The sequence below is a fragment of the Carassius gibelio genome, chromosome B18, assembly GCF_023724105.1.
Source record: "Carassius gibelio isolate Cgi1373 ecotype wild population from Czech Republic chromosome B18, carGib1.2-hapl.c, whole genome shotgun sequence".
NCBI lineage: Eukaryota > Metazoa > Chordata > Actinopteri > Cypriniformes > Cyprinidae > Carassius > Carassius gibelio.
This window is the reverse complement of record NC_068413.1, coordinates 19,130,512-19,155,437: the sequence shown is the minus strand read 5'-3', so window position 1 is coordinate 19,155,437 and position 24,926 is coordinate 19,130,512. Positions and strand designations below refer to the sequence as shown.

Genomic DNA, 24,926 nt, shown 5'->3' with positions numbered 1-24,926 from the left:
ATGGTGCTCTGATACATAGCGGACACCTAAACTCAAAGCTGTGTTCAAACAATGTTCGTTTCACAGTGAAAGATTCTCACTTCAGGCAGATAAGACAAAGCCCTTATCTGAATGTGTTTATGCGAGAGCGAGAGAGAAGAGAGATGGGTGAAGCGTCTGTTAGGTGTACTGATACAGATGGGTATGTATTTCAAAGAGAGATGATGTATTTCAAAAAGCTGATTCAGACCTGTGATAGGACGGTAGATGCACTTTGCTCACAAACCTCAGACTGTGAAACCATGAAGGCAGCCATTGTGACTGCAGTATCATTGAGAGAGACGACGGTTAAAACTAGGTGGTTGCTATGGTGTTTTGGGTGGTTGTTAGGTTGTTCTGAGAGATTCCCACATGATAGTACTGACAAACTGAATCATATCTTTGTAATAAAGGGGTGACTTTTAATTTGCTCAGTTTTTTGAGGACTAACATAATTGTGAAAGTTACTGGTGCACTGAGAACAATATATGTACAGCGTTTCATACATTTACACACATTCATGTATGATATATGCAGTTTGTGGTATGCAAGTAAACTTGGGACCTAATAATAATATCTCCATTTGTTTTGTTGTTGTCAAAATGTGCATATTTTGCTAATAAAGGAAGAAGACATTACAAAAAAAAAATAAAACAAATAAAGCAGATTAGTTGAACGGTAGTCCTACAACTTGCCAAAAAAGGTTACAGAATTTTTTTTTTGGTCTCACTTAATTTCAATAGTCCACTTTAGACATCCTCTAAATATACGTAACTTTGCCACTACTGTATGTCTACTACATTCAATTTGAACTGCGTTAACAGTCATTTTTAGTAGACTTTTAGGTTAGGGTTAGTTGAATAAGATATGTACTTGCAAATTTATTTGTAATAAGTCGAATGTCTGTTGAGGACCATCAAAATAAATAGTTCAATGTCTTAAAGCTGCAGTCGGTAACTTTTGTCGCTCTAGCAGTTAATAAACAGAACTGCTTGCGTCTTGCGGAAGAACATCGTAGCCGGAACTACTTCTCTCTGTTTATATCTATGAAGAATCACAAAGGTACTGAGTTACTCTGCCGCGGTATCCCCGAAGCAATCTAAAATAGTCCGAATATAAACACTTATTATAGGTGCACCCTAGTGATTCAGGACAAGCTAAAAACATGGGTTAGAAAATGGATTCATGGTGTACTCGCTTATTATATACATTTTTCTACATTTTGAAGAAAAACAAAGTTACGCATTTCAGCTCTGATTGGTTGTTTCTTAACGGGAGCGATGTATTTCTACAAATTACAGTAGGACACTGGGAGGAGCCAGAGGAGCTTGATTTTTTTTTTACAGATTATCTATAATGAGAGGTTTAACACATCTGTAAAAAATATATTTTTACAAAAGTTACCTACTGCAGCTTTAAGTGAGATATCCAAATAACATATTCGTTTTTTTTTTTTTTTTTGACAATTTGTTCAACACAACATTATCTTGAACAAACTACATACTGTAGCAAGTAATTTGTCTGGAAATTTTCTCCAGGATGCTGGGAATAGAACGTCAACATTCACAAATTCTAAATAAATTCACTGGTTTGTATCTGAAAGGCTAAAATCGCCTCACAAGCACATATTTAGACCATTTAATGTGATTGGAAGGAGATCAGAAGGATCGATGCGAAAACAAAACTCATGTCCAGAAAACAAAATCTAAGTGAAACTGAAATAAAATAAACAAGAGACAATGAGTGAAGACAAGACAAGATTTGAGAGGACATAAAAAGCTAAGTATCTCTCACCACACGTTGTTTAACATTGGGTTTCTGCAGGAGCCATTCGATGTCCAGTGTTTGTCCATTTGACTGCCAGAACTGGTGATGACAAGGCAATGTGGCATTGTCTCCGACAACCCGCTTCATCTCGGTCTGAGCCCCGGCCGAGAGTAAAGTCAACAGCACTGTAGAGAAAGACGCACACACAACATGTCTATGAGATCACACAATGGTATATATCATGAATTGTTAATCGCGTAGCACCTGCACAAAACTTTAAAATATAGTGTTAAGAAAAACAACCATGAGATCAAAACATATTTTCTGAAACAACTATGACATTTTAGCTGGCTTCTATAAGTCTTTGAGCTCTTTTATTGTGACTCATGTTTACCAGGACTTCCACCCGGATGCTGCGCATTACAAGTCTAATGCTATACCGGGTGCACTTCCGAGCAAATTTACCATCAGAAAAGGCAAACAAATGGAGGTGGTTATGTGATGCAAACATCAAAATTAATTTGTTTACAAATATTGCACTATGGTAAAAGTATTTTGTGGTTGTAAAATAGCATTGTGCAAGAAACCACACCAAATACGTCTTTGTTAATGAATAATCTGCCCCATGATCATAATTTATGTGAAAAGGCATAACAGTTAGTTGTATTTTACTACTTTTAGTGTTGATTTCAAACTGGAAACTGCAGTGAATTGCATAGGTTTTTGGAGTTTTAAGATTGTAGGTAGAGGGACTTTTTTCAATGACAATTTGTTGTTTGTCTATGAAGATTAATCCAGGCATGCTATTTGTAATGAAACAATGATTGGCTAATTGCACCATGCTAACCAGCCAAACCTTAAACTCTTAAACTTTTAGTTATGCTGATGTAATTAAGGCCTTTGGGCAGAGAAAAATAATCTCAAACAATAATATTGTATCCCATTATGATCCAGTCAAATCCTGGTGGATAAAAAGTCTCTTTTTCACAATTTCTCACTGAATGTTTCACATGGGAATACAATTCAGAAGCTACGTGTTGTGAATGCCATTTCATGTTGTTCATGTTGTACTAAACATTTTTTACAGGTGCAATTTTTGACAAAAAAGTTCTACTACAAGACTGAAATTATCATTCAGCCTAACAAAACACAATGCAGCAGCACGTAAAACACGTTTTACAATTTTGGGTAACACTTTAGAATACTGTATATAATAATGATTGAAGAACAGGTAATTTTTCATTAACACTTTACTCACTACTGTCAAATACTATGATTTGTTAACTAATCAGTATTTAATAAAATTTTATGATTGTGTTAAGTAACGGTTAGCTAATCAATAACTAATGTATTCTGTCATACTTCCTGAAAAAACGACTATTAATTATTTAATAGTAAAGGTTCAAGAAAAATAGCTATGAAATAACTACTAATGAACAGTTATACACAAATACACTGAATGTTGACCCTTTCATATAAATGTTATTAGTAGTAGTAGTGGTAGTGTGAAAATATTGCAATATTAATACATCCAATAATTTTTATAGAGGTTTTGCCTTTGCAGTGAATTGTTTTGTGAGTGAACCTGAAACAGTAGGCCTATTCTAAAGTGAAATTATAGTGAACCCATTAGTTATTAATAAAGAATTATCAGAAAATTCCACAGGAATTATTTAGAACCTGAAACAGTATTCTAAAGTGAACCTATTAATACATAATAATAGCTACATAATTTTGACTCATCAAAACATCAAATCAAACTAACACTCTAAAAAAACCTAAAAGTAATCATAAACTTTACAAGACAACTTGTTTACAATCTTTATTTCAGACGAGAACATTGGGTATGACTGAATATATTAGTTATTGATTAACTAAATGTTAACACAATCATAAAATTGTATTAAATACTGATAAATTAATACATCTTCCTCAGTAGTTAACAGTAGTGAGTTATTTGTTAATGAATAATCACCTTTTAGTTCTTTAATAATTCCTTATTACTTATGCAGTTAGTAAAAAACAGTATTCTAAAGTGTTACCTAAATTTGGAAGGTTAGCAAAGTCCCAAAATCCCAGATTTTCATTTACAAATGCACCATGAAATGGCAAGTCCGCATCAAGCACGCTATTTCAGACAGGGCCTCTTTGAACCCAGAGTCCTTTCTGCCACAGGGATCCTGGCTAATTTACTGGAAGCTGCTGGACATTGCCGGAGGCTTGAGTAGCATTACAGACAGGCGTCGTGGGGATTTGCAGACTAGTTAGGTCCCATGAGGGAAGAAAAGGATGAGATGCACAATTTCTTCCACCTGGTGAGAGGAGCTTGCAATACAAACAATACAGCATACTCACAGCTTCACCAGTCTTATATGTGCAAAACCAACAGATATTTATGGAGCTCTGGCATTAGCATAAAATTACACTTAATCTGCTGTCAAATATTGCAAATAGCTGCAGACTCTTCACATATGCAACTGTTGCTAAAACGATGCCAGCATACACATACGTCCTGCTTCTGTAAATATTATGACATTTCCTCATTTTAGCTCTTCAACCCACGGGAATAGGGAAGGGAATGAGCTTGGAATTGACGGATGTGCCATTTTAAATGTGTTTTGTCTGGCTGTGCTCATTTGGCAATCATCATGTCACGTTAAGAATGCATGCACCACGTGTCGCTGGCAAAGCACGGCTCATGATTAGTTGACTGACATGCATGAGTGACTGTCCTCAACCACCTGTGCCAAAACACCGCTCCTACTGCGTCATGATACAGAGTCAACGGGCTGTAATGCATCTTTATGGTTCCTGGAGTCCACCGGGGAATGTGGCCAGGTGACCGAGACACGTCCTCACAATAGAAAGCTGCAAATGTATACTCAGAACGTTCTCAGAGCTGAGATCTAACTGTAATGCACATACTCAATGCTATTGCTTACGATTTTGTTTTCGTCTGCTGTTCAAGCAAACATTTCTGGAGCCTTTTAACGTAAAGCTAAATATACACCAGTATATAGATTTCCAGAGCCATGGTCTAACGGTTAGCTTTTGAGGTTCCATACATTGTGCTTTAATGCTAATGCTAAAACAGATGACATGAGTCTGACACTTTTGTCTCCATTTTAGATGTTCTAACAAACATTTCTGGAGCTTGTTGTCAAAATGCTATTTCAAGAACTCCTCAGTAGATTGTTTTTTAAAGATGTGGATAGTGCTTTAAGTGGCACAAAATAGGTGCCGGTACTCTATTATAGCCTCTATATATATACTATATTGAAAGGTGTTTTATATACAGCAGTCAACAGACGACCTTATAAAAAATAATAAATCCTTTTATTAGTTTGTGGATTTTCTTGAGCTAGAAAGTGCTACTGAACATAGATAAAATGTGCAAAAGGATTTTGAAAAAATACCCTTAGAAAGAGCTACTGCATTACTTCATTAGCTTGCATCTGACCTGCAGCGATATCTTTTAGTGTTCTTTTAGTACTCAGAGTCTGAATCCAGGAGAGCATATTAAGTGTTGTTCAGTGTATTTGTATTTTTTCCGAGCCGAGTGTGCGCATTTCACACACCCTCTCCGGCTACGTTGAGTTGTTGACACTGACAATGGCACATGCGCTTTTCATTTTTTAAACTTTAAAGGGTGTATGGGTAATGTAGTCTCTGCTCTCGGTGGGACGAATTAGGAAGCATTGTGAAGGGCATTCTGAAAAGCGGCAGCGCAGGCAAAGGATTAAAACCTCTATTAAAACAGATGTGCAAATGAGCGTACCGGTACACTAAAAGCACGTTCTGGGCGCACGGAGAGGGTACTGAGTACCGGTGCGTACCGGACCACTTAAGCACTGGATGTGGATAACAGTTAGCACATGAACTCCAAAGCTTTAATGCTAATGTTAATATGAATGACTAGAGTCTGATGCTTTGTCAGGATGTTCAAACCAATTTTTTTTTTTTTTTTGTCAAAATTGAAAGCAACCTTTTCGTAAATTATTTTTCAGACCTGTCTACCAATTAGCATATGAGCACCAATCCACTCAGCTTTAATGCTAGAGCAAATGTTCATGACTTGAATTTGATACTTTTGTTAGCATTTATGATTGTCCAATGCTGGGATCCTTTAGTCGCAGCATAACGCTAGTCATGGATGCGTCCCTCATCGGTTGGGAAGCAGTCATGAGTGGCCACTCGGCCTGCTGTCTGTGAAGGGTTGCCATCTCATGTGGCACATCTACAGCCTGGAGATGCTGGCCATATTTCTAACATTGAAACACTTTCTCCCAGACCTAAGAGATGTGTTGGTGCACACCGACAACACAATAGTGGTCTCTTACTGTACATCGACCACTAGGGAGATCAGTGTTTTTGCTTCCTTTAAAGGCTGGCACAACAGACTCTTGTGTCGTCTCAGGGGAAACTCCTCTTGCTGAGAGCAGTTCACATCCCTGGCCATCTCAATATGGGAGCAGACATCCTGATCAGGCATGGTCTGAGGCCTGGGGAATGGAGGCTTTACCCCGAGACTGTTTGGCCAGGCACAGATGGACCTGTTTGCAACTCAGGAGACATCGCATTGTCCTCTCTGGTTATCTCTGACACATCCAGCTCCTCTCTGACTGCTATGGTACAAACTTGGCTGAGGCTGTAGTTTGAATGCGTTTCCCCCAATCACTCTGCTCCTGGGAGGTCTGGAGAAAGTATCCATCTTGAAGGTTTCTCTGAAGGCCCTAGCTGCCTACCACACCCCTCTCAGTGGTCTGTCTTTTGGGAGAGACCCACTTGTCCTCTGTCCAGAGAAGCTTATGCTAAGTGGTGGATCCGGATGCTATTCCATAGCTTTGAGTCTGCTGATCTCCCCTCTCCCTTGTGGGTCAAAACTTACTTCTCCAGAAGTTGGCCTTTAGGATGCTGTGAGATGTCCACCTACTCACTTTGTCAGGTTCTTACCTGCATTCTGTGCCTCTCCTGGTTCCCTTTCTCTCGCTTTAGCTGTGCTCTTCCAAAATAGGCAAGCATCAGTAAGTCTGGTGGTGTGGGCATACTTGTTCCCATAGCGTTTCGACGCAGCTAATCTCTAGGTTATGCATGTAACTATGGTTCCCAGAGGGAAGGAGATGCTGTGTCTCATTGCCATACTTCCAGCATCCCTCAGAGTGCTTCCTTCATTTCCCATAAGCTGCCGGTGTATCCACCTCACATGCTTTCATGCTTCCTGGTCGCTACGACACACCGTCTGTGACGTCTCACCCATTCATTGGACTGATTACACATGATATTCAGAGAATGTTCACGCTGAAGGTAATACCCAAAGCGTTTCGACGCAGCGTCTTATTCCCTCAGGGAACCATGGTTACATGCATAACCTTTTTTTTTTTTTGGTTAAGATTCAAAAGCAATAGCTTTGTGGTTAGTGTGTGGACATATACATTGTAACTGTGCTCACAGCGACCAGAGATCGATTCCGATCTTGAGGTCCTATGGTGATCCTGCTCCCTTCTCTCTACCCAATATTTTCTTGTCATCTCTCCACTATCCTATCTGAAGAATAAAGAAATAAAAAGCCACAAACACTTGATGTTTATCAGATCTGGCCACATTTTTAACACACATGCTCAGAAAGCCTTGATGCTGATATGAGTGGCTTCGAGTCTGGCAAATGATATTTTCTCATCTCCTTGTTCATCTATAAATAAAAGTGTATGGTTCATCTATTTCACAGCATATTGCACCTACACACATTATCCTTCAAACAGTAAGAACTTAATTAGCATAATGTGGAAATGCTGATATATATGTAGCACCTCCACACATTGTGAGGTTTAATGAGATAACCCAGATGAGATCAGCATGGGTCTCTTCAGGGTACATCTAGAAGTCATTCTCATTTAGGGTGAATATCAACTCTATAGTCTCAAAGGGCTCAATAGGCTGCAGGCAGTGAGAAGAAATAGAGAAATGAATGTGCTGCTATAGCTCTTTGTCTCAGCGCATGGACTGCCAAACTAAAACAATGAGTCAGCAAGAAAGCAGCATGGAGCTCCCCTGCAGTCAGCCCTGCTCATTTTTTTTAATGCATTGCTTGCATCCTTCATCATCTGGTGAGATCTCCATAGTCAGGTGTGTGTGTGTGTTTGTGTGTGTGTGTGTGAGTGAGAGAGACAGAGAGAGAGAGAGAGAGAGAGAGTCTTGTGTTAAACTTTGAAGTTTAGTTGATTTAACAAAAACAAAAAAATGTTATAAAAAATATATAAAATTCCAAGTGTTTGTGAAAGTGACATTGAAAAGTTAAGAAATGCTGAATTATTTGCACTTGATTTTAATGAGCTATTTCCTCACTGTCAGAATGCATCAACTTCTATCTATTAAATGCTTCATCAAAGCTTTCTCTAGAGACTTACAGAAAACATGACAGGTGTTGGTTTATTTATTTTTTTTATTCGGCAGTGAGGCTGGTAGCAGGACGACTCAACCTCCGCAGACAGTTTTTAATGTTTTTCAGACGATAACTACTCAAGATTTTGCTTTAGTATAATTTTCGGGACAATTAGGGCCAGATTCAGGATTTGGGACAACAGTTTAGATTTCGGGACTGTCCATAATTTTTCCAGGACGTCTGCTCACCCTACCAGAAAGACCTACTGCATTACTTCATTAGCTTGTGTCTGACCTGCAGAGATATCATTCAGGCTTGGTGGGGTGTCAACCAACGAGTCATCTGAGTCTAACCGTGATGTTTAAGTACTTACAGTCTGAATCCAGAAGAGCACATTACATATTGTTCATTGTATTTGTATTTTAGCCGAACCGAGTGTGGGCATTTCACACATCTTCTCCGGCCACGTTGAGTTGTTGACACTAATAGTGGCAAAAGTGATATATATATATATATATAGATAGATAGATAGATAGATAGATAGATAGATAGATAGATAGATAGATAGATAGATAGATAGATAGATAGATAGATAGATAGATAGGAGTGTGTATGACTCGATTAAGTCTCTTGGGACATTCCTAATGGTTTAGCTCTGCACTGATAAATCTGAGTTAGAAATGTGTGATTAAATCTCTGCTATAACCGGTCCTGTCCTCTTTGCACATCCAGACCTAGAGATGAGCGCTGTGTCTCTATGCTCAGACCTCAGACTTCATATTTCTTTAGAAACTTTCTAGCTCAGCTTGCTGAGTCATTCCTTGTCTGCTACTGGTTACAGCACTGCTTCACACGTTGGGTTGCTTTATAGTTCAATTGAGGCTGAAAAGAAGAGTGAAACGATGATGAATTTGGAAATTGTGCTTTTCAAGTACACATTTGATGCATGCTTTCTTCTTTTTCTATTTTACTCTATTTAAAGCAAAATGGGCTGAGAAAAGGGTTTGTGCAAACTTTAAGCTTATTCTCAGTTTATGTGTACATCATATTTCTACCTGCAACATTTATCGTGTGGAAGTCAAATAACATGTATCAAGTGGTTTGTTGAAGGTCTGATGTGAGTGAAAGAGTTTTCAGGGAGAGTACAGTCAATTCCTGGTTTATTTTACTTCTCTTTCCACTTCTGCTGCATGTTTTTAAATCGTCAATTCAATGCATTCAACTGCCCTTTAGACTGAACTACATCTTTAGAATGGAAAAAATGGAAATTAAATGGCTATATGAGAGAGAAAGTTCTGTGAAAATGCCCTAGGGGGAGTTGTGCTCCAGTAAATTCACACTCAAAAGAAAGCATCTCATGTGTTAGTCACAACACTGCACCAACCAATACTTCAAACCTCCCTTAAACATCCTTAAACTCCTTAAGCCCTCAACCCTGCAAATCTAATGTATGACCACATCCAGCCCTGGATTACATTCAGAGCACAAAGGCAGCGAAGGAGATTCCCAACTAGCCAAAACAATGACTGCTAATAAGCAATAATCTCATAATTCAATCTGCAGGCCAAGCCAACACATCAGCTTCTAAACTCAGTCCAGCAGCACAAAACAATCCCTCTTTAACCTACATATGATAAGAATTGAACTGTCCTTGTGAACTTGCACAAAAGCAGATCAGGGTTGCGGTTGCATGTGTGATTTTCCTTTGTCCAGCGTAAGTCTTTATACATTAGCAATGGTCTAAACTCAAAACCTTTGACATCTAAGAGTCTTACTTTAAGAACAAGATCAAGAAGAGCTAAGACGTCCTAATGCTATTCGTCTTGTTATCCATGATCTCACACGAGCTCTCTGACTGTGGGAGATAATTGCTAGGATGTTAAGAAAAACTGAACACTGAAACAGACTTCCTGATTAATTTAAGGGAATAATCAATAACTGCCGTTAACTAACAGGCTGTTAAGCAAGGCATGTTCTACCTTTACAGCATGCACTAAACATCTGTACTAAACACACACACACACACACACACACACACACACACACATATATATACAGGAGTCAACATTTGAAGTGGATCAAAACCTGTGGACTAGGGAATGAGCTTTGCATTGTTAACAATGTAGGCTACAGTACATCTACAGAACACATTAAACTCTTTATTTCAAAAGAGCAAGAACCGTCCTTTTGCTCATGGGCCCTTTAAAAGCTGCTGAACTCTGTTTAAACACTCACAGACCCCTGATGCTGCTTCGCCCCGTCTTACATCTCAACTGAACTCAATTCAATTCATTTATGAAAATAAATTCATGGGCTCTGCTGACATACAGCACACATCATCTGATTCTCTCTGACACATGATAATATACCGTCGCAGATGAGAAGACACAGAAATATTCAGGCCTCTGGGGCGGCAGAGCTCTACAGCGCTTCAAGACAGGTGCCAGAATTAACAGACGAAACAGCATTTTTTCACCTGGAAGCTTGGCTGGATATGTTTGAGAGTTTATGAGGTGAGAAAAAGAGTACAACAACAACAATACAACTAATATATGTGTGCATCCATCTGTGTGAGGAGAAACCAATATAATGTTATGTTAGCCCGACTATAAACTCTATTTATAAATAATTCTGGAAAAAAAGTCAGAATTGTGAGAAAAAATAAAGCATCTATTTATTTATTTATTTATTTTTTGTTCTGTGGCAGAAATGGACTTCCATGTAAAAGTGTCAAATTAATAATAATAATAATAATAATAATAATAATAATAATAGTATATTTTAATAGTATAATAACTATAAAACAACCTTTTTTGTGAATTAAATCACATTTAAATTAAGTCGTAATTACCTTTTCTTTCATGGGGGAAATTTGCTTCTGTACAACAAAAATTAATAATAATAAAAATATAGTAATAATAAAAATAATGATCAAAATAACTTTAAAATAAATAAAGAAATAAAATGCAATTACATTTAGGCTTGTATGTTTAATTATTCACGTATTAATTCATTAATTTGTTCATTTATAATAATAATAATACCTTAAACAAATAAATAATCCTCTTTATGAATTTCATAATAAATAAATTTACTTTATTCCAAATAGACAAATACATTTATAATTATTCAGATCATTTTGAATGGCGCATGATAGCTCGGTCACACTTGAATGTGTTGGACTGACAGAAAGTCACACAAACAGACTTTCCATCTGCTGTTTTGAAGACTCACAACTTGTTCCTCAGTGAGATCATCTGTAGCCTTCATCTGTTCGGAAGTTTACTAGCTTCCAACATCATTATTCCCAGTTTTTAAAATACACATTGCAAGTTCTCTACCAGCTCCACCAGCAGGCACACCCTTAATCAAAACCATTTCATCAGCCAAACGTTTCATCAGCTATGTTTAACACGCACACACACACACACACACACACACACACACACACACACACTACACATGCTACTTCTGACTGGACTGCTCTTCCTTCAGACTAAAGACAGTGCTTTAATGGGATAATGTAGCGTAATCCTCTTCATGTCATGGGTGGTCACCGTAACTTCAGCGGGTCCGTCTCATTTACACTGCAGTTAAACCAGCACAGCTCGTCCTTGACAAACGCCTGCGGGGGTCGTGATAGCTGTAATGCTAACAGTGAAGGATGTGAATAATGGACTTCAGCAGGGTGACTGGACGTTTACACTGGTTGCTAAAAAAAAATCACTAAAATATGTTTTAGCTGTTTGGTCCACAGTTTAAAATGAAAATGAAGTCTCCTCAGTGCTATTACTTTGCAACCTCTTGTAATAATGTTGAATTAAAAGTGTTCATGTATGGTGTCAAGTGTTTTGGGTGCTATTTTATGATAGTAATACTGTGACAGAAATGTATAAAGAAATTTGTGGAAGCGCATAAAAAAAATAACCCAGTGGCTATTTTTGGTAAAGCACCTGATCAAAATCTCACAGAATCCAGATGTTTGTGATATCAACATCAAATTTGGAACATAACTTGGTTAGACACATGGTTTTGATTTTATAGCCATTTATCAAATATTTAGGAAAATTATGTATATATATATATATATATATATATATATATATATATATATATATATATATATATATATATATATATATACACTCTAAAAAACGCTGGGTTGTTTTTTCAACCCAACTGCTGGGTTGAGGCCGTTGGATAGGACTTTGGGATGTTTTAACCCAAGTTTGGGTTGAAAATAACTCTATTTTTTAACCCAGCGGGGTGGGTTGAGGACGCGGACGTGAAGGAGAGCACGCACGTCACGTCAAAATCGTACGTCTCCAGTGCGAGCAGCCGCCATTTTCTCAGCGTGATAGAAGCGAGAAGCGAGTGAAAGACTATGGTAAGTAACGTTAAATATTCAAAATGTAAAGTTATCTTTTATTGTTTACCCGGTTGTATGAAAGGCGGAAGGTTTTATGAAAGGCGGAAACAAAGGAGCTTAACGTTATATATATATAAAAAAACGGACGCGGTTTTCGCCTCGGACACGGAGGGCTTAACTGCCTCATGCAACGTTATTGAATGGAGGATGTACTTTTAATATCACGTCTGTGAATGTATTTTGTCATATTTACATAAGATTTTACATTATCTGTTCTCTTTGAGGCGTTAACAGACGGTTATGGTCACGGTTACGCTCATGTGAATTTGTCTTTTTTTTCGCGGTTAAACTGAATGTATGTTTGTCTCCTAAAGGAAACGGCATTGTGTAGTAAAGACTAGCATAATTATTTTGAGGCTGTTGAAGTGGTAACTGTTAAAAGTATGTTTTACATGTAATATTTCAGACTTGTCCAGCTCCTGTCTTCATTGTCCTCGCGCCGAGAGTTAAAGACACAGAAGCTGTTTGTGTGAGGAGTCACAGAGATGTTCTTCTGAAGAGAGGGACAGACGGTTTAAGGAGAGTAAACTTCAGAATAACAAAGTTATCTTTATTTTTACTAAGACTAAAATAATGTTGTTGTTTTTTTAGATGTTGCAATCCAGAGACAAGATAACTTCATTCTTTTGAGACTGATGTAAGTTAAATTATTATTACTTTTTTTTTTTTTAGAAAATTAATGTTTCTGTTGTGTCCTGCCTGTTAACTTCACATTTTGATGCAAAAACAATGTGATTTTATATATGTATGTATGTATATGTTAATATTTTATTGAAACCATTGATGCCCCTCTTTGCAGAACTCAAACTAACTGGAGTTAAGGACACACAAGTCTGCTTGTGTGAGGAGGAGGTTTTCTCAGCTTCTTCTGAAGAGAGGGAAATATCGTTTAAGGCAAGTAAACTTCATATTTCATGTTATCAGTTGTTGTTTTTTTACTAAGAGTAAAATAATGTTTGTTTTTTGTTTTTGTAGATGTTAAAAGCAAGAGACATGGGAGAGCATCATTCCTTTGAGATTTTATGTAAGTTATTTTTAGAAAATAAATTTTTCTGTCGTCTCCTGCCAGTTTACTTCACATTTTGATGCAACAACAGTGTGATTACGTGCTCATTTCATTAAGACCATTGATGTCTGTGTTTTTTATTGCAGAACTCAAACCAACTTTGGAGTTGTCTGATTTGGAGAGTCATTATTCTTGGTCTTCGCTCTTAGAGGTAAACTTCACACAAAAAAATCATTTACTTGCCCTCAAGTCATTCCAAACCTATAAGACTTTTGTCTGTCTTTACAACATAAATTAATATATTTTTAGTTTTCTCATAATATTTGTTAATCCATTTATAGTTTAGATAATCAGTATTTTCAAGCTTCATAAATATAGAGTTATTGTAGAAGTAAATTCTGATATTTATATATGAATACATCTTAAATTATATGATAGCAAACATGTATGTTCAAAATAAAATACTGGTCTCCCAGACCAGCAATGGAGGACACAAAAAGAGAATATTAAATATATTCATATGTTTTCCAAAAAATGAACAGAGTTTGTATGAGTCTGGAAAAACATGAGGAGAGTAAATTATGAACATTTTAATTATTTGGTGAACTAACGGTTTGAAGAGCAGCCCTCCACGTACATGAATATTGTGAGGTATGTGAATGTCATGTCTGTTTTAATGTTTCAGTAAAGAAGCTTTCTGAAAGCAATATTTATTCAAACAATATCACCTGTCCTCACACTAGTGCTGCCATTATAGCCTCCTGGAGCGCTGTGGTGGACTGAGACATTAAACAACCACACAAAGTGTTGAAACTTTAAAACAGATTATTTACCTATCCTTACGGATGTGAATACACCTCTACCTGAAAATGGATAGTTTAATTAAATGTTAAATTTTTTCAAATGTGTTTCTCTTAGGCCACTGATGAAGAACAGGCGGTGACTGGGATGAATCCTGGTCAGAGAGGAGAATCTTCTTTCCCCTAAACTGATGCAGCGGTGGTTTTAAAGGAGGACGCTGTAGAAGATGTAGAAGATGTCACATGCTGTGCTGATGGGGTTTCTTCATGATTACATCAGTTATGCTAAAGAGATCATGAACATTGACCGTGATGCATGATCTGTATTCATGGACTATGAAACAAACTGTAAGTGTATCATTTGTTAAATAAAAGAAAAGTTAAATGCTTTTTCTGTGTTGTTTAGTAGAAGAGTTTACACTCTGTCATTCATACACCTGCTCACATTCTTTCACACACACACACACACACACACACACACACATGCGTCTGTTAAATGTTATAATATCAAAGTTAATGTGATTTATTTGTGTACTGTCATGCCAGAATAGTTGGAAAAAAACCTAACTAATTGTAAATTTATTGTATGTGTTTTCGTATATTTTTATACAATATATACAAATGAACAAAGTCCAATTTGATCTTAAGTTATATTCATCAAATGTTCAATGCTTTGTTTATGAACTCTGTAGCTGTTAATGCCATCCTTTTCTGCATTTCTTCTAACATGTTACTTTTTGACTTTTCTCTTGTTTTTAATAAATATTTTCCTTTTGGTAATTATTATTTGTGTGTAAAAGTGATATTTAAAATGAACAACATTTGTAGGTTTAATGCCTAGCTCAATTTGGGTTAATTTTAACGTAGAAATGCATTGTTTCCCCACATGGCTGCACTCTGCGAGTTTATTTTCTGCCAGCAGGAGGCGCTAAGAGCGGGAGAGGTAGGTTTCTCTGGTAACGGCTGCAGAGCGGTACTGAGCTCACAAACGCTGCCTTATCAAGCACATGCGAAATGATATCGAACATTTTCTAAATGCAGTAGTTTTCCTTCTGAAATACAGTGATAAAAAAAACACCCGCTCTGTTTTTTTAAACCCTGCAATATAGTCATTTTAAACCATAAAAAAGGCAACCCAGCAGGCTGGGTTAAATATGATAACCCAACTGGTTGGGTTAAAACAACCCAGCGCTGGGTTCGTCCCTTTTTGACCCAGCGCTGGGTTGTCAAAATAACCCAAATTGGGTTGTTTTCAACCCAGCAGTTTTTAGAGTGTATATATATATATATATATATATATACACACAAAATATACACAAAACTGCACATTTTATTGGCAGAAAACTTAAATTGCCCATATAATTGGTTATGAAAGGGTAATATTTTGGTTTTGGGAGTCCCCATCAACAATTCTTATGATATTCTTATAATATGAATTAATGCTCAATGACTCCCAAACGATTCGCTCAGCGATTGATATTTTTCCAAACCCCTCCTTTGTGTGATGCTAATCTGTGGTGATTGTTCCAATTGGTTGATTAAATTCCCATTTCATCTTGCCTGTAATGTCTGATAAAGCACCTTTTGTGAGTGCGGTGCTGCTTTGTGTACAGCATTACTGGGGAAACAGCTATTTTTACAGCTCCAAATGTGGCACCCAGTGGCATAGAATGAATTTGCATTTTAATTCAGACCAATGTGAAAAACAAGTATTCCAGGGTCTACGCTTGCAAAAAGTGGCCGCGCAATATGCTAATGATTCATGATGACGTCAACATGAAACAGTTTGGAATTCTTAAAAAAAAAATGACTTGTTTGAATGATTCAGCGTTGATTCTTTTTTTTTTTTTTGAGAGACAATAACTTTATACACGGTGCACTTTCAGATTTAAACCTTTGCAGGATGTTTTATTCACACTGTTACACACTGCATGAAAAGTAATTGTCAAAAATCCATAATGGGACACTTTAAACCTTCAATCTAACTTTAATCTTAAACTTAAACTTTAATCTCAGCTGCACAAATCTCCTGCTTTTCTTAAAAAACAGACCAAACTTATATCTATGTTCGAAAAGGAGGTTATACATTTCAGATATATTTTTATTTTAGAAGGAGTTCTCATTCAGGGAGCCAGTTCTGACTAATGGACTAATAAAGAAGGCATCGAAACGTCTAAATCATATCGCAGTTATACATTAATAACGGAACAATTATAAGAAGTCTGATCTAGATCAGATTGAAATGTGTCTTGATGTCATAACAATAACTTCACATGCTTGCTGTTGCTCCAATCCTCTCAAGATATATCAAGTTTTATATGTCATCTACCCTGACTGAAGTCACTTGCTTTTATAAGCCTTCATGACAAACACACTCAAAACCACTAATAGAAGCTTTCTGCACTGGAACTTTCTATAGACCTCATCTGTTTCCCATTAAAACGCAAAAAAAAACATCATAATTTTGCCTTAACACATTAAATTCACATTCAATCACTCTCATTGATTAAATACAGAAATACCCAAATATTCCAATACATAATATCTGGATTTAATCAGTATCTAGGAAACCGTGTTTTTACTGCAATGAGTCCAATAGAGTCTGTCCCCTCTGGAATGCTGCTGGATCATGGAAAACCTGGCCATGTGCTCCAAATTCACGTCACACGGGACGCTCTGTGCACTAGAAGAGACAATGAGTGTTACTCACACAACACTCCCAGAAACACCGTCAGATTTCCCATCATGCTTTGGCACACTCTGCGTTTGTAAACCAAAAACACGCTCATGACAAAATGGAAAAGGGTAGAGGACATTTGAAGCTCAATGCTCACACCCACGTCCCAGGCGCTGAACACCCTGCCCACGGTCTGACGCTTCACTCAAAGCCGGTTAGACGTTTCTGGAATGGATGTTCGGCATTTACATTTTAATTATGCCTATGAATCTTTGAGTGTTCTGTCACACTCTGAGACTAATCGCTGGATGCCTTTAGGACAGAAAAGCCTTGAAACAAATGGCTGCCAAATAATGGCTGGTCAACACCGAGTTGTTTAACAGAATTGAAAGCCGCAGTGTGTCATTTCTGCACCACTAGTGGCACCAAACCAAACTCTGAGGATGATGACTAAAAATATTATTTCTAACCACACCGTTTAAACACACCCCACCTTTTTCACTTCCCGAAAATATAACAGTGTTTCCAAAACTCTGCTTCCACTCCAGACTACTTAAAATCTTCCAAAATAGCGGTCATATCCCTTGTGAAAGAAAAGTGCACTTAATTGTATTGTTCAAATTGTATTGAACAAATGTTCACTTTAAAATCTGGAAGTGTAATATTAATTAAATAAAAGGCCACTTAATTGCATTAGAAGGCAGACTAAGTTTCTAAACAGGTTTAAGTGGACTTTTAAAAAGTGCACTGTGCAATAACGTCAAATTAAAAGTTGAAAGTACAGTTATATCATGTTTTAATGATCTTAATGTCAAAATTGTCATGATTTAAAGAAGTGCACTCATTAGCTTTGTTTCCATCACAGTGTTTTTTATGCACATTTTGAAGTATCTCATCAGAAATGAGAAATTTCGAAGAAACAAACAAACAAACAAAAAAACTTTATTTGCAAAAAAGTTGACATGTTGGCTTGAGGTGGTTTTTGATTTGTGTGAAAAAGGGTTAATGCAAATAACAGGAGATGGAACGCATTTTCCATGTGCATAACAAATTCCTGTGATTTTGTGCTATGAGGTGGCATAACCTGACTAACTAGTCGACCAATCTTGACTTGTTTCGCATGTGAAAATGATTACATTCAGTAGCTTCTCCTAGTTTTCTTTGTGATATTAAGTGCCAGTTTATCAGGAAGTGACAATTTTGTTCCCCTTTGACACACTGGATGGAAACGGTGCTTATTCTAAAATGTTTTATGCAATATTCCAATTTTGCTCATAAGTTAAATTCGCAACTTTAGAAACCCAGCCATTGATGTGTTGACTAACATACTAAAGCACATGTAAAATCAATGTATTTAAACTAAAGTAAATATATTTTAAACATTAAATTGTAAATTCATCATCACAAATGTTCAATTCAACTATATTTAAATATATGACATAGAAGTCATATTAGAGTTGTTTCTCAATTGATTTGACAAATATCTCTAAACTCAGGTCACTGTTCTCAAAACAGTTAACACAGTGATCAACAGATTGTACTTTTTCATTAATTTAATAAAACAAAATACAATTCATGCAAATCGTTTTCTCTAAACAATGTGCAGAAAACTCTCAAATGTTTTCACAATAGTTAATACTACAGTACCAACCAATACTTTAAACTATCTGAAAAATCATTTTACACAAATCACAAACATTTATGTACCATTTGCCCAAACATAATAAACCAAACTCTGTAATTGGCCCTAAACTGATAACTATTCAGTTAATAATACAATTAACACATGAAATACAGTTTACACATTTATCACAACCGCTTAAGAGAAATAATTAAAGGGAGAGTATACAAAGAGCAAGAACGAATATACATAAAAATAATAATTAGGGCTGTTATTTTAATTAGATTAATTAATTATGGAGAAAAATAACGTGTTAAAATTATTAACGCATTGATGCACTTCCCAGACCTGCTCTATGTGGATCATCTGCCATTTCATACAGTCGATTGATGACTAATATGAGGCAGAGCAACAACTTACTGTGTGATGGAGCCTAGAGAATATCCCTAAAATTCAAGCATCAGCCATTTGAACGAATCGAATGAATGAATGACAATTCTGTCATAATTTACTCACATGGTCCAAAGAAGTACGCTATATGTAATAAAATTGATCAAACATAACATTTCTTCCTGAACCTACTTTTTGTAATCTCTTGTTTGATACTTTACACACTGACTTTAAATGATCTTTTGGGAGTAATTTCTCCACATTTGATGTGCTGTGATGTCACCACATCATGTAATTAATTAGATTAAAGATTTTAATTGCTTACCAGCCGTAAAAATAATACAACACATGAAAAGCTTTCAGAGGAAGCATATGTTTACTTAACTATCATTCAGATATCTATATAAATATGTGTGTAGGTCAGGATAAATAAAGCTTTGTCTAAATCCTTGCGTCTGTCTAAATGGAAAGCTTATTTTCGGTAAGCGCCGCATCCCTTTCATCTCCTGACGGTGACAAAACAGGCTCTTTTCTTCAGGATATCTAGACACTTTTGTTTTCTGTAAAGCTTTCACCTAAGGATGACAGTCTGTTATTTTCATTGGCAGACGTTTCGTTTCGTGAAAATGAAAAGGAAATATCCATTACTTGATGAAGTGAAGCACTACAGTAGTTTTTCCATTTCTCACTCCTGCCGTGTTTCACTCTCACACACTCAGACATGTCTGTCCCTGCAAAGTTCAGCTTTATTCCTGACCGTGACATCCAAACAGATGGTCTGGCCTCAGAGGAGGACAATGACTGAGGGGAAGAGAGAGAAACTCACCTGGACTTTACTTGTCAGCCAAAATACCGTTTGGCAGGGCCAGAAAACTGGTCAAGTGTAAAAGACAAAAGGAATCTGCATTTACAGACTTTGAAAGGGAAATTTAAATTTATTTCATACTCATAAGAAAGAAAGAAAAAAAATAAGATCTCAGTTGTTTCTGTCTCTTATATTGCAAACTGATATTTTGATAATGTGATATTTTAATTTATTATCATAATCATAAACACATCGATGTGTCAAGCAAATAGTTCTACCATTTACTGCACTTTGTTATTCTTCTACTTATCTAACTACAGCAGCTAATTGATTGTCAACATCTGACTTCCACTTGCAAATATATGCAAAGATATGTTTTTGACTCATATTTTGAATTAGCTTTTATTTGACAAATTTCATTTTAATTTTAGTTATATTTTTAATCATTTTATCATTTGCTTTTGCCATTTTATTTATCTTTTTATATCACTATTTAAACTAATTCATTTTTATATCACTTTCAATTATAGTATAGATTAAAATTTTCCAGTTAGCAATTCTCTTGCAATAACAATATACATAGAATTTTATTTTTTTTTTTTATTACTTTGTGAACTTTTGTGGTGGCTTTTTTGAGCTAAAAGGCCCAAATTGCAAATAGATTCCATTATATTGAAAAATGTGTCAATGTCAAATATAAGTCTTTGTCATTTTAGTAGAATGAATAGGAGACTATTGGTGCAACTAGTGGTAAATAAACAGGAGACTTCTCTCTCTCTTTTTTAATCCCCCAGATTAATCTGACAAATGTTTCCTCTAGAGTTTCAACAATCCAAAACTGTTCTGTGAGTTTCTCAGAGAACTCAAGTCTGAGAACTTGCAGTGACCTCAAAGATTTCTCATAAAGCCAAATGATCCGAGCTCTGCTATCCTCATTCATATTACTCCACGTCAACACTTGCCTTCTTTGCGTCTATATTTATACATTTTTTTACAATCTCTGAACCATAAAAATCTCCTCTATGTAAGTTCAAATCTGGCTGCAATATCATAATAAAGTTTTGCTGTCAAGAAAGATGGAAGGTGGCCTCTCAGTTCCCTGACTAAAAAGTGCAAGCACTGTATGCGGCACAAAAAAAAATAAATAAAAAAAATAAAAAATAAAAAAAAAATCACTACTGAACACCTCTCAACTTTTTTCATGACTTCAGCAGAATTCCTCACAAAACGGATTCATTACCCGGCACAGAAAACACTCAAACCACTGACACAGGCCGTTCTGTTTCCATCTTCCACCTGACGTTTAAGCGTTCCACCTGATCTGACACACCAGAATAAGGTACACCCCTCATTTTTTATTGATGGCATCTAATCTCCATTTCTAGCTGTCGCGTCTGATCCTGTCGCACATTGTAGGAGCTGAATTTCAGCAGTGACCTCCCTGGATCGATACTTAATAAGCTTTTGTGCACTCGGCCCATTTTGCAGCAATCTGCAATTTTTTTTTATTGATTTATTTATTTTTTTTATGTCCATTATGGGAAATCCAGCTGACTATAGGTGAATGAAGTGGAGTTACAGAATGTATCTGCATCTCACAGCTATTGGTTGATGGACGGCCTGTAACTGCAGCAGGCCGATGCGAATGTGAAATACTATCATCCTCGCCACTCTCTCGCCTGTTATTATGAGCAGCTCAATACTCTGGAGGATTTAAAAATAAGCCTCTAGCACTGTGTTCATGGCTCATAAACAACTAAATAATAAATAAATAAATAAATAAAAAACAGGTAAATGTTTGAAAATAAAAACTAATGGACAGTAAGCCCCATTATTCTCATCTGATTGAGTCTAGGGCTGGGAAATATATCTTGCATGTTTGCATTGCTGTATACTCATGATGATTTTGCTGATTGTGGAAAATTAAGATACTTTGGAAATGTTGCTTTGATTTGAATGCAATTTATTTGTTTATTATGTTTCTTAGAAAAAAAAAAAACTCCTAAAAATATATAATTTTTAAGATATTTAAAGGTACAGGTTGAAGGACCTGCCACGAGAGGGCGCACTATCAAAACAATAACAATCGCGTGGCTTGATGACGCTAAGAAAGAGCGTGGAATGATGGGATTTGTTGTCTTCTACCCAACCGCTGATGGCGAGTTAACGCGAGTTTAACGATTTGCGCGAATAGATTACATACAAAGTCAATGCAAAGACGCGATCAGACTGTGGATCAGACGCGATGCCCCGCGTTTGCTGTGTATGCTCCATAATACTAATCTTGTTGATCGTTATAATAGCATACGTTTTCTGTAAAGATATGATTCAAAACAATTCACCTGTCGAGTAAAACACAAGCCAGATCAACATCTCTTTCTAGTTGAAGTTTGTCACGAAGCTACTTCAGCATTTGTCCACGACACTGTTGTCATGTGGTTTCTACGTCAGTAAAGGCGGTAACAAAGAGTAACTACAAATAGTCCCCGTGTCACTGTTAAGAATGGGGATTTTCTCATGATTTACAAGTAGTTGAAAACATTAGAGATATTGTTAGTAATCAGCTGGACAAAATATATAACACTAGCCTATTGGTTTTTGAATATTTTATTGCAAATATCTTACAAATTGTGCCTTTAAATAAATAAATAATGTAAGAAGCAAAAACGCAGCACAAGTTCATTTCCATGATTGATTTCAATCTGTTTATTTCACTGAATTCAGTGAGATACAACAGGGCAATCCTAAAGCTGTCTTCTGACTTTTCTGATCTGAGGATCATTCTGATGTGAGAATGTGAGCTATGTTCACCTGCAACAGGAGCCAGCACAGGAAGTAGAGTTGGGAGGAGAAAAGCAAACGAGATTGATGAGGCATGTTCAATCGGAGGCTTTGGTTGGCATCAGCTGTGCCGCTGGAGTTGAGCGGGTATCAAAGCTTAATCTGCTACGAATATGAACGCATCTTTGATGTGAAGGTAGTGTGACAGTGACAAACTGCCACCTGTCCTGCCAAGGCAAAGTGAGGCTTACATGAAGGTCCCATTTAACCAGAGATGATCACTAATAGAGCAGGTTATACATGTCCTGTTGACTACTGAATAGGACCTAAAATCTTATGCTTTTTCACCGTCTTTTCCTATTTCCTTGAAATCCCCAACGTATGGGTGACGCCCAAAGTTTTTAACCTCAATTATTTTAGTTTAAAAATGCCATGTTAATTGTTGTACATTAAAGTAAATGGCTCTCATCATTGGGGCTAATACAAAAATAATAATAATAAATGAATGAACGAATGAATACATACATAAATCAAATAATTAATTAAACATAAAATATTTTGGACAAAAATTCACTCAAATTACTAGATTATTCACTAGAATAGTTTGTGCAACACTCTCTCGCCCATTATTATGAACAATAAACAATAAAACAAAAGAAAAAAACAACTTGTTTTAAACAACAAAAAAGAGCTTTTATGTTAAAAAACAAACAGACATTTGAACATTATAGCTAATTGATGGCTATATATTTGCATTATATTCATGATTTCACTGACTGAACAAAAATATTAAAATTTTCAGTTTTGTAAAAAAAAAAATAATCTAGAATCACCAACATTACTATTTTTACTGTAGTTAAATATCAATATAAAATAGTTCCAAAATGTCCCAATATACAACAATGGCCTAATTAATTAAAACATGCACTAGATCGACGTATTGGACCACCGCCTTCACCTCTCACATGACGGCACTCTAAAAATGCAGCAAATACTTGAAATAACGCATCTCTGGACCCCTGTCGCTAGCCTCTGTGCCCCTAAGTCTGGCTGACTCTCTTCTGCTCACTGACCCGCGTGAGTCCCGCTGTCCCTGATAAGAAGACACACGCAGCCACATCCGGAGGAGCGGAGGAGCAAAGATTGAGAGCAGATGAAGGAGGCGCTGGAGCGGCGGGTGTGCAGCCTCATATTTCACTCCTAAAGGCTGATTAAAAGACCACGGTGAGACTTGGGCTCTCTGGACTGACCTTCTGACTGACGTCTCTGCCGCTCTGACTGAGACTGGACACCTGGCTCACTCACTCTACGACTGGCCCTCTTGACCTCTATCCCCGTCTGAGAGGATGATAGCTAAAACTATGAAATACAAACCAGCCTTCAACTCGGAAACACTGCTGCTGTGTAGAAGAGACCGTTTTATATTTTCCTTCAAGACTGTTTGATGTCTTTTAGTATAAATATCCCTTGGTTAATCTGCGCCATTTGTATTTATTTTATTTTGTCTTATTTTTTTTATTGTTTATTATTTATTATTGTTCAATATCTACAGGTACAAATTCACTGACCTCACAGCCATGATAAAACATTTGTATGGAAGCTACTGTACTAGTGTCTGTAGTTAGTTATTCATGGGGACAATATATTAAAAAAAAAAAAACATCTCTTAAAGTAACACTTTTAGCACTTTTTTTTACCCCTTAGGTCCCTTCATTGAGTTCATACTGAATTAAGTGTCATCAACTTTTAAAAATAAAAAAAATGTAAATGACAAAAGTAGGTTTGAACATAGCAGTATGATGTGTGTGTGTGTGTGTGTGTGTGTGTGTGTGTGTGTGTGTGTGAGTGTTGTATTTTGATAAATGCATTGGCATGAAAGCGAAATGTAGGCCAAGGGGTGGAAACAATGTGATGAAATGCTTTCATAAAAACGAGGACAAACTGTACACAGTTTTGAAAGTTTCTTTAAACTGGAACGACTGATCTAAAATGAAGCGACGGTGAACAGAAGTGGTATTCAGTGCAAATGTGCAGTCTGCTTCAGAAAACTGTTACAGTTTCACACCTCAGCAACTCCTTTTCTTCACACTAAACAAGGCTTCGCCCCATGGGACACATGTTTTCTGGCCTTGGGGCACAAAGTTCGACCAGCAGACGTTCTGCAACCCACAAATGCAATGGATTGTGCAACTTGGCCTATTTCCTTCTAGGCTTTACATTCCCTGAAGGACAGAAGAAAACAAATAAAGAGCG

General features: G+C 36.6%; 1 protein-coding gene and 1 long non-coding RNA gene across 3 annotated transcripts in view; one reads left to right on the top strand and one right to left on the bottom strand.

The window, feature by feature from the left end:
- LOC127977762 (CXADR-like membrane protein) overlaps positions 1-24,926 on the bottom strand; it is an 82,734-nt gene that overhangs the window by 17,430 nt on the left and 40,378 nt on the right. For both annotated transcript variants that reach the window (XM_052582879.1, XM_052582880.1), the window contains exon 2: positions 1,813-1,970. In XM_052582879.1, the coding sequence (XP_052438839.1) occupies positions 1,813-1,970 (158 nt within the window). The remainder of the gene's footprint in view (positions 1-1,812; positions 1,971-24,926) is intronic.
- On the top strand, positions 13,564-15,189 carry LOC127977763 (uncharacterized). Its single transcript, XR_008158355.1, has 3 exons — positions 13,564-13,617; positions 13,746-13,810; positions 14,518-15,189. It is a non-coding gene; the product is annotated as an uncharacterized LOC127977763 (long non-coding RNA).